This window comes from Thamnophis elegans, chromosome 10 (genome assembly GCF_009769535.1).
Source record: "Thamnophis elegans isolate rThaEle1 chromosome 10, rThaEle1.pri, whole genome shotgun sequence".
Lineage (NCBI taxonomy): Eukaryota > Metazoa > Chordata > Lepidosauria > Squamata > Colubridae > Thamnophis > Thamnophis elegans.
In genome coordinates this window covers 44,265,907-44,276,191 of record NC_045550.1, presented here as the reverse complement: position 1 = coordinate 44,276,191, position 10,285 = coordinate 44,265,907, and the positions used below count along the sequence as shown (strand labels likewise).

General features: G+C 34.2%; 1 protein-coding gene across 2 annotated transcripts in view; it reads right to left on the bottom strand.

Annotated features, from left to right (window-relative positions):
• Nucleotides 1–734: 734 nt before the first annotated feature.
• The window catches only part of TSC22D2 (TSC22 domain family member 2), a 32,778-nt gene continuing 23,227 nt past the window's right edge, over nt 735–10,285 (bottom strand). For both annotated transcript variants that reach the window (XM_032225336.1, XM_032225335.1), the window contains 2 exons: nt 3,308–3,359; nt 735–2,303 (listed from right to left, as the gene is read on the bottom strand). In XM_032225336.1, coding sequence (XP_032081227.1) covers nt 2,043–2,303; nt 3,308–3,359 — 313 coding nt within the window. In that variant the 3' untranslated portion in view covers nt 735–2,042. The remainder of the gene's footprint in view (nt 2,304–3,307; nt 3,360–10,285) is intronic.

Sequence of the window (10,285 nt, the reverse complement as noted above, 5' to 3'; positions counted from 1 at the left end):
GCCGGCTAGGAAGATAGCAAATGGCATCACGTGACCCTAGGATGCTGTAACCATCGCAAATGCATGCTGCTTGCCAAGCACCTGAATTTTGATCATGTGACAATGGGGATGCCGAGATGGTGTGTGAGGACCAATTGTGAGTCACTTTTTTCAGTGCTGTTGTAAGTTCAAACAATCGCTAAATGAATGGTAGTAAGTCAAGGTCTTCCTATTTTTCTCTGAACCCCAAAATAAACCTGTGCAATGTTGATGCTTCACAAGTCTAATATACAACTAAGTAACAGATTGCATTCTGTGTAGTAATCATAAAAATGGCCCTCTTATTTAGGTTTCATACACTTACAGAGAAATAAGCAGTATCTCATGAGCTTTGATATGTCACTTAAATGAGATGGGAGGTGTAGAAATTTAATAAAATAAATAAAAATAAATGTTAAAATCCTGTCTATTCCAGATTTCTATTAGAATGTGGTTTATTCAAAATTTAATAATTTGTGTGCCATCTATTCCTTAAAATCTAATATACCTATATTATGACCAGTGTCAGAGAAGTAGCACGTATGAATATTAGCTTGAATATTTTCCCCAAACACTAACCTAGGGATCTTCTGAATATACTTACAGCCAGACCTTTCAACAAAACTGCAGTTTAATTTCAGAAAGTGTTAAAATATATTGTACATCAACTTCTGACATACTACGTTAGTATACACAAATGGTCTCTTGAAACTGTATTTATGAAATGTACATTTTAATTTAAATACTCAGTATACACTGCACTTAATCTGCATGTTGCATTTATTAAATACATTAAAATCTGCAATGTAACAAAACGTTTTCTGCATACGAAATTCAAAACACCATTTTAAATGAACAAAAGATGGCTCACTTCATTTTTTAAACTAGTGCATAACACACCAGCTCAGCTCCACCACACTAGCTGTTCTTTCTTTTTTTTAATTTGACATTGTTCACAGACTATTACATATCACAATAAGAGTGCTGGATAAAACATGAGGTACGAAAGTGGTTCAAAGATTATAGGTCATGCAGATCCATGCTAGACAGCAAAGAAAAATGTGAATGAGAACACTAAATAAAAATACATAAAGAATGTGCATTATAAAATAAAAACTCAATTACACAGCTTTGCTTCTTTGGTTACAAAGTAGGTTGAACAATTTCACAGCTTTTTATTCCCCCCACCCCCCCACCCAAAATCATACGAAATGTCAAAAAGCAGAGGAATCATGGCAATTTCTCTATTAGAAAGTAGAAACAGAAATGAGCAAAGTTTTCTTCATCAAAATAGCCCATCAATTATTATATCACAATGACTGGCGACTACCTGTACAGATGCACTATGGTCTTCATACTTACACTATACAAAAATTTACATTCAAGCTGGATCTTAACTACTGAAAATAAATACCAAAAGGTAAATTGCCATTAGTGTTAGAAATAGGCCAGGATTCTTTTGTTCAATTATTGCCTAAACATTTTTTTTTCTATTAAACTCAATCCTGTCTATCAAGTTTTACTGATACTTACATTTATTTTTTAAAAAATTAAAAGTTCTGTGACATTGTTCATGTACATTATGAATAGCAGCCCTGTAATAAATAAAACAAATAAATGAAACTAATGTAGGCAAATGTTACTTGTCATTGAAAGAACAGTGGCTCTAAAGATGAGTTGTTACTGTGTGAAAATGCAAGGCTCAAAGTAATCCATGAGTAATGGAAACCTTGAAGAGCCTTACTAAAGCTCTTAAAGACCTCCACTCATGTGCATCAAACAAATGCAGATTTTTGCATTATAACTCCTTCTACATTTTCCCTTGTGCACTGATGGCATAATTGGACACCAACTGTGTAGTATGACATCTCAGTGAGGGAAAGCGCTTGCAGAATGATTGTCTAATACTGAAAAGGCCAAAACACACAACTGAAGCATGGCTACCTGCTTTCATATAAAGTGGAAAGAAGACCAGTGGCACACAAGGACAGATTGCTTTCAGTTCTTAATGAGGCAAGAAAGCTTTATGCTGAGGAGACATTCGGCTGCTGTGGAGGTTGCGTTGGCTGTGGAGGCTGTGCTATCACTGTTTGCTGTTGAGAAGTGCTACTTGGATTGGCCTGTTGGGTTGAGAGTTGTGATAACTGATCATTGTTTGAAAGAGATTTTAACAGTGCATTTTCCCGTTCAAGTAAAGAGTTTCTTTCAACTAATTCTTTTATTTGTTCCTTCAGTACTTCCACTTCTTCTCTGACTGCATACATCAAATGGCTTTTCACCAGATCCTGTAAAAGGAAAATCAAATAATAGAGAACTTCATATCAAGCTGTTATTTAACTCCAAATACTTGAATAAAACTCCATTATGAGCTTGAAAAATATATATCAAGAAATCTTAGATAAACCACATACACTATCAATAATACTGCTAAATATATAAAGTAAAATATAAAAAAATAAGAAGAAAAAATAAACTGTAATCTAGCTTCATATTACACCAAATGTTTATTTTACTCAAAAGGAATCATGGCTCATGACTGGGATAGAATCCATAGTGAGAAGTTATGATATTTCTAAAAACACAAGCCTATGCATTTTGCTAATAGTTAATGTCTCCATGGATATGAATGGAAACTTTTCATCAAGTATTGATCTGAATTAAGCACCTCAGGTTTACCTTTGAAGAAATGAAAATAATAAATTAATGTTATATATGTGGCATAAGTTGCTGGCTTTTTACAGCTGGTCCACAACTTATGAGGTCACTTAGCAACTGTTCAAACACCATAATATTTTAGATGATTGAAATAATATTAATTCTGATGCGCAACTTTTTAGATGATTGAAATAACATTAATTCTGATGCAGAATTTAAACTGTGTTTGCCCAGTTAAAATATTCAGAATTTGAATATTAATTACACAGCAAGTATTAGAATGGACAGTTTTATTGCTAAAAATTCTACAAAAGCTCCAAATTATTTCAGCATTGGTGCTACTTTGCTCATCACAAAATTGCTAAAGTGCAGATAGCCAAAAAACTAAAGCAAACCATAATCTGTGCTGTACTATGCTATTCTTTTGTGATTATTATTCTCTACCTATAAAGAATTTAGGACAGATAGAGAATTCTAAAACATATAGCTATTTATATTAAAATCTCCAAATAATACTCTCACAATCACAGTATATGATCAACACTGTAGGCAAAATAAAGTTGCTGTTTAGAGTGCGATGACTGGCAGATAAGTTTAATAAATAAATAAATAAATAAATAAGTTCCTTACTTACCATTGCCTGTTCTATTTTGTTATCAATGGCTACAACACTCCCACCAGATGCACTGTTTAAAAGAAAAGCAAAGAAAAGTCACATAGGAGCTTTGAGTTCACTGAAACGTTGTTCAGCAAAAGTGATGGAAAAGCAAAGTCTTCCATTATAGTTTCACAAGTCAGCATTTAGCATTCAATGTTCTTCTACATTTTAGTGATCATTACAAACCTCCAAGATTGGCTACTGTTAATTCCATATGCTCAGGAACAAGGAAGTGTGGTATCTTCAAATCATAGGCATTGTATCCCAGAGAAAGTGAGACATATTTAAATCTCATCAAAATCAATGGGAACTGAGAATATTAATGTTTTCAATAGAACTTAGACATAACTAGTTCATGCTGGTTTGGGCCCAAGATATTTATGCCAGTTTCTGGCCCTTGTTGAAACTGAGCACAGACCTCCTGAGAGTATAAGAAAAGAAATATTGCCCACATCCTATTGGCTGTTATGAGCTCCCATATTTGAGCACATTAATATGCAACTCAAATAGTTCATAATCATAACCAAGTCAACCACTATGTGTTTGAAAGTGACATTTTGATACAAGTCTGCTAGATCAGTATGGAAATATGTAAAAGCACCTTACTGGCACAAAATAAGCCAATTCTTTTACAATAAAATGACACAAAACTGATTCTTGGGAGAGTTCCACTTCATTGTAGAATACCCACAAAAGATAGTTGGCTTGATCACCATGGTCCAACACTTTAGCATTCAGTTCAAATTGTACTTTTGGAACTACTTCCACATCATTTCCACCAGACATTTTACAGTATACAGAACCTGGTTTGAATTCTAGCCAGCACTAATTATGTTTACATCATCCTGTGCCATGCTGATCAAAATGTCATCTCCATATGGTTTAGATTTTTAGTACATTTAATAAATTTACTATAGAAAAAAACCGACTACATGGCATATTTTTTAGCAAAATATTCGGCATTCACTACTAGACAGTTACATCTATTTTTCATTTCTTTATCTATTATTGGGCAGAGAACTTAAGTCGTTATCATACTATGTCATTATTCATGTTTTTATAATCTAGCATAAAAATAAGGCAAATTCAGTGCTTTTAACTGGATATTAAAAAAAATTCCTTCCATACTGATTTTATTTTAAATAATTATAAGTGATTTTCAAATAAATATATAGCGCAAAATCTATCAAAATTTTAGGATCTCCATCGTTTAGTTTAATGACAAAAATAATCTGCATTAATATATAACTTCAATTATTAATATTTCATTCTTTTATATATGTATGTATACTACAATGTCTTTTATGGCAAAGTATTGGCATTATTAAACAAGAACAATAACCGCTGTAATAATTAAAACACTCCATAAATAAATGAAATTATTTTCAACGGATTTGACTTTTTCCCTGACTTTCCTCATTGTAATAGTAAGAGCAAGTTGTGATTAATCTGGGAGATACTGGTCAGTTATGAGCTGGCACTTACGAAAATTAATTCAATTTTTTAAAAAAAGTTTAAGGAATATTAAAGAAACATCTGATTGCCAAACAACATATCTAAAGCAGAAATATGCAATTATAGTTTGTATTTCCACTTGCTGAAAATTTGTGTAATCATTTCCAAATTTCTCAGGTCCATAAGAAACATAAGAGCACATAAAGATAAATGATGTAAGACTGATATGATTAAAGCATCATTAAGAACTTTCAGCAGTATGTTTAATACTCGAATAACTTATTTTTTTTTGTTCTTTCTCTGAGTCATTACAGTTGCTTTGGATGAATTTATACAAATACTAAATATAAATGTTCAACATGAAAAGGTATGTCAATTAACATGCATTCCATACAGACAGGAATCATAGCATTTCCAATTTAATTCTTACCACCAGGATAGTGCATGAAAAGAATTACCAATACTACTTTATTGTAAATTTATTTTCCATTGTGTCTTCCTTTCTATCATAGGAAATATTTAAATCTTCTCTATTTATACTGTAGTTGGGATCCACCTCAAAATTCCTTGGTGAGGTAGAATAGAATTGTACGATATATTCATTATTTAATAGCATATATTAAAGTGAAATATATCAGCCTTCATTTAAGTGACACCACCATGATGACGTGAGTTTGACACCCCTGACTTAGAGCCAACAGATTCTTGTTAAAATGTGGACTTTTAGCAAGTTTTTCAAAACAGGCATGAAAACAAAATGTTCATTTTGTTTCTTTTAAAGGCAATCAATAATGGAAACATATTTTTCATTTAAGAGGTTTTCACTCACTCATTTAAAAACTAAATGCTTAATATTTTATGTTGGTAAGTATTTATAAAGCAGTCTTAATGGTCATTGTAACTTTACACTTCCACAATCTCCAGAAAAATATCTCATATTTTTGAGGCCTTTACATTTTTATTACTAAACAAGCAAGTTGTTTGCATTTAATTAAGTGTAGATTTCACAATTCTATAATACATGAAAAATATGTTTAAATGCCTTTTTCAGGTTATTTGATGTTTGCAATAAAACCTGTTACTTAGGAATATAACTGCATTTACCTATGTTATGAAACATTAATATTCAATATTTTAAAATGGAGCAAGTGCAGCCCTATTAAACTTTTTGGAGTCAGGCAGCATTTTGGATCACATGCAAAGAGTAGGGGAAAGGGGCATTGTTTTGTAAAGGTTCTACTCTTTATTGAGTATGTGATTCTAATCAGTTTCTCGACAGTAGTTTATGTGATATAAGCAATTGAGCCCTTGACTTCTCTATTTTGGGATCATACAAGATTCAGTTTTTTCTCCTTTGCTGTTTAACATCTAACTAAAACTAACTTAAAAGAAACCATGTTTTAGTTTGGAATAAGTGATCATCAATCTATTGAAGATTTATACACTGCCACCATAAACCAAGCCAGAGATGCAGTGGGGGTTATTATCTGATACCTAGGGGTTATGAAGGAATAGATGATCAAAAATAATCTGAGATGCTGGCTCCTACAAAGCCCAGGATAGGATTACACTCCCTGTGGAAAACTGTTACATGAACCTGCTGGGAGATATTGTGTATCAATATGCTGATAAATATACATTGCCATCCCTAACTGAACTAGGTATGCCACAGTAATCCGTAAAGTCTGAAGGTAATAATTGAAGATTTGGATGGGTAAGGATCAGAGTAGATTCTTGCATTACTGCACTACTACATTTGTTTCTACCTCAGCTGGATAGGCTTTAGCTCTTGATAAGATCATACTCCCTCTAAAGCAGGAGTGTCAAACTCATGTTATCATGGCAGCGTCATGTGATGTATCGGGACTCCCCCCTCCCATTGCTAAACAAGGAAGGGTTTTTGCCAGTGTGTGAGGCATCTGGCCTGTGGCCCAAGAGTTTGACAGCCCTGCTCTAAAGAAGCATGCCTGCAGTTGGGGGTTCCTAGACTCACAGCTCCTGCTGAAACTCCAGGTAAAAGACATAGCCAAAGTCTCCTTTGCTCTGTGTTGGTTGATATGCCAACTACTGCCCTTTATGGATCAGGAATCTTTTCCAACAGTAGCTTATGTCCTAAATATCCTTATATTTAGGTTTAAGCGCTGCAAGACATTCTATTGGGGGCTTTCTTTGAAGACTACTAGAAAACTAAAATTGGTTTGTAAAGCACCTGCCTTCTTCCTGGTCGCTTTGGAAATGACACCTATTTTGTGATGCACACTGGTTATCAATAGCATTCAAACTGCTGATGCTTATGTATAAAGCCTTGGCTTGGTTCTCAATTACCTTTGGAATCATATCTTCCTAAGTAAAATTTACTTATCCTATGCAGCTAAGGAGGCTGGAGAAGACAGACCTTTTCTTTCAGCTGCCTCTATAGTTCAGATTCATGTTTTCTCTCTTGAATTTCAAAAAGTCATTTAAAGCAATCTTATTCTGTTGGTGTTTAGGAGGCCTGGTCTGGTATTGCTGAGTTTTATACTAGTTTACACATATATTTAAAAATTGGTTGTTAAAATGATTATTTTTAATTAAGGAAACAATTGGTCCATTGCTGAGAGAAAGTGGCAAGAAAGTGACAAGCAACAGGGAGAAAGCATAACTATTTAACTCATTTTTTGCATCTGTCTTTACACACAGGGCTAAAACAGTCTAACCTATCAAAAACAGCACCACAAAAATCAGATTAGGAACACAAGTTGAAATAGGGAAGAAAATGGTAAGTGAGCACCTGTCTACCCTAGACGAGTTCAAATCACCCGGATGGATTATACCCCAGGTTTCTGAAGGAACTGGCAGACGAGATCTCAGAACCACTGAACTATATCTTTCAGAGATCTTGGAGCACCGGGGAACTGCCAGAGGACTGGAAAAGAGCTGATGTGGTTCCCATCTTCAAAAAAGAAAAAAAAAAAAGATCCAGGAAACTACAGACCTATAAGCCTGACCTCAATACCAGGAAAGATTCTGGAAAAGATAATCAAGCAGCGAATTAGCAAACACCTAGAAGTAAACAAAGTAATAGCCAAAAGCCAACATGGATTTGTCAAAAACAGGTCATGCTAGACTAATCTTATTGCATTCTTTGACAAAGTGACAAAATTAGTGGACCAGAGGAATGCCGTCGATATAGTTTACTTGGACTTTAGTAAGGCATTTGATAAGGTATATCATAACCTACTACTAGATAAAGTAGAAGAATGTGGGTTAGACAGCATCACCACCAGATGAATTCGTAACTGGCTGACCAACTGCACTCAACGTGTGGTCCTCAATTGAACTGCATCTACATGGAGGGAAGTATGCAGTGGAGTACTCCAAGGCTCTGTTTTAGGCCCAGTACTCTTCAACATCTTCATCAATGATTTGGATGAGGGAATAAATGGGGAACTCATCAAATTTGCAGATGACACCAAGCTGACAGGAATAGCCAACACTCCAGAAGATAGGCTTAAGATACAGAAGGATCTTGACAAACTTGAACATTGGTCACTATCTAATAAAATGAAATTCAGTGGTGAAAAGAGTAAGGTTCTACATTTAGGCAAGAAAAACGAAATGAACAGGTACAGAATAAGTGGTACCTTGCTCAATAGTAGTAACTATGACAGGGATCTTGTGAATCCTAGTGGACAACCATTTAAATATGAGCCAGGAGTGTGCAGCAGCTGCCAAAAAAGCCAACACAGTTCTAGGCTACATACAGAGGGATAGAATCAAGATCACGTGAAGTGTTAATACCTCTTTATAATTCCTTGCTAAGGCCACACTTGGAATACTGCACTTAGTTTTGGTTGCCACGATGTAGAAAAGATGTAGAGACTCTAGAAAGACTGCAGAGAAGAGCAACAAAGATGATTAGGGGACTGGAGACTAAAACATATGAAGAACGGTTTTAGGAACTGGGTATGTCTAGTTTAATGAAAAGAAGGACTAGGGGAGACATGATAGCAGTGTTCCAATATCTCAGCGGTTGCCACAATGAAGAGGGATTCAAACTATTCTCCAAGGCACCTGAGTGTAGAACAAGAAGCAATGGGTGAAAACTAATCAAGAAGAGAAGCAACTTAGAACTGAGGAGAAATTTCCTGACCGTTAGAACAATTAATCAGTGGAACAGCTTGTCTCCAGAAGTTGTGAATGCCTCAACATTGGAAGTCTTTAAGAAGATGTTGGATAGCCATTTGTCTGAAATGGTACATGGTTTCCTGCCTAGGCAGGGGGTTGGACTAGAAGACCTCCAAGCTCCCTTCCAACTCTGCTATTGTATTGTAATTGTTCTTTTTTGTCTCTTTTTGTGTTCTTTCTTAAAAATTGCACGTGGCCACAAACTGACACAATAAACAAACAAGATAATGAGATCTAGTATTCAGAGATAGGAGGGAGAGGACTGCAAGTAAAATAGTCACACATCTCTTAAGTATCATTAGAATAGTTGTGACTCTTACATGTAAAGTTATTAGGCAAGAATTCTTCCAATATTTTAAGGGCTTATACACTTAAATTATTCAGTGGCGTTATATTATTTCCTATACTATTTATTCCATATTTTGGTATTTTCTATTGTAACTTAACATTTGCATGGAAAAATCTAATATTTTAAAATATTCATTGCACTTTTAACACATTCTTAATTTATGCATTTGTTTGAATGTGGACTACAGAAATCCAACCATAAAATTCTGTCCAAAAAAGAAATTCACTTCAGTGTCTTCCTCTCTCTCTCTTTCTTCCCATCTCTTTCTCCATTTCTCATACAAGGTCATAAGTATTTTTTTTAGGATTATAAAGGAGGCCACTATAGAACTTACAAAGGAAATGTGGAATTTAAATATAGTAATACACTGTATTTGCAGACACACAAGAGGATATATTTTACAACATATTTCTAACATCTAGGAAAAGAATACCTCAAATTCAAGACTAACGCACACATTTATAAAGAGTGGACCAAAAAGAAAGTGTGCTTTTCTCTCGAAACAATCTCTATATATTACAAGTAAATACTATATTACAATTTCAGGAATTGGCTCATTTATTCCTCTCTCTGGCTTTCTAAACATGTACTATGACTACTAATTTCATTAGGACATTTTAACACACACACACACATACAAAACTTTTTCAAACTTATATGAACTGTTACTTTGTTTCACCTTTCAACCATTGCTTAGTGAAAAGATACATAATCTGAAGCTGGAGAAGCAGAGATTTTTTTCATTTTTTATTTCACAAGTTTATCTACCTTTCTCTATATACATATGTAAGATGGATATGTAAGATATTTGGGTAGAATCTTTGATGTCAGATGAATCAGATGTTTAAGATCCAAAGGTAGTTTGTAACTTTGAAGACTTTTAACAGATTTAGTCTGAGCTCTCTCCATTGTAGCTTTCCTTCCATATGTAGATAAAGCAGAGGCTTTTTGACACTAATATAGGTAGTCTGCTGTTTAGTTTT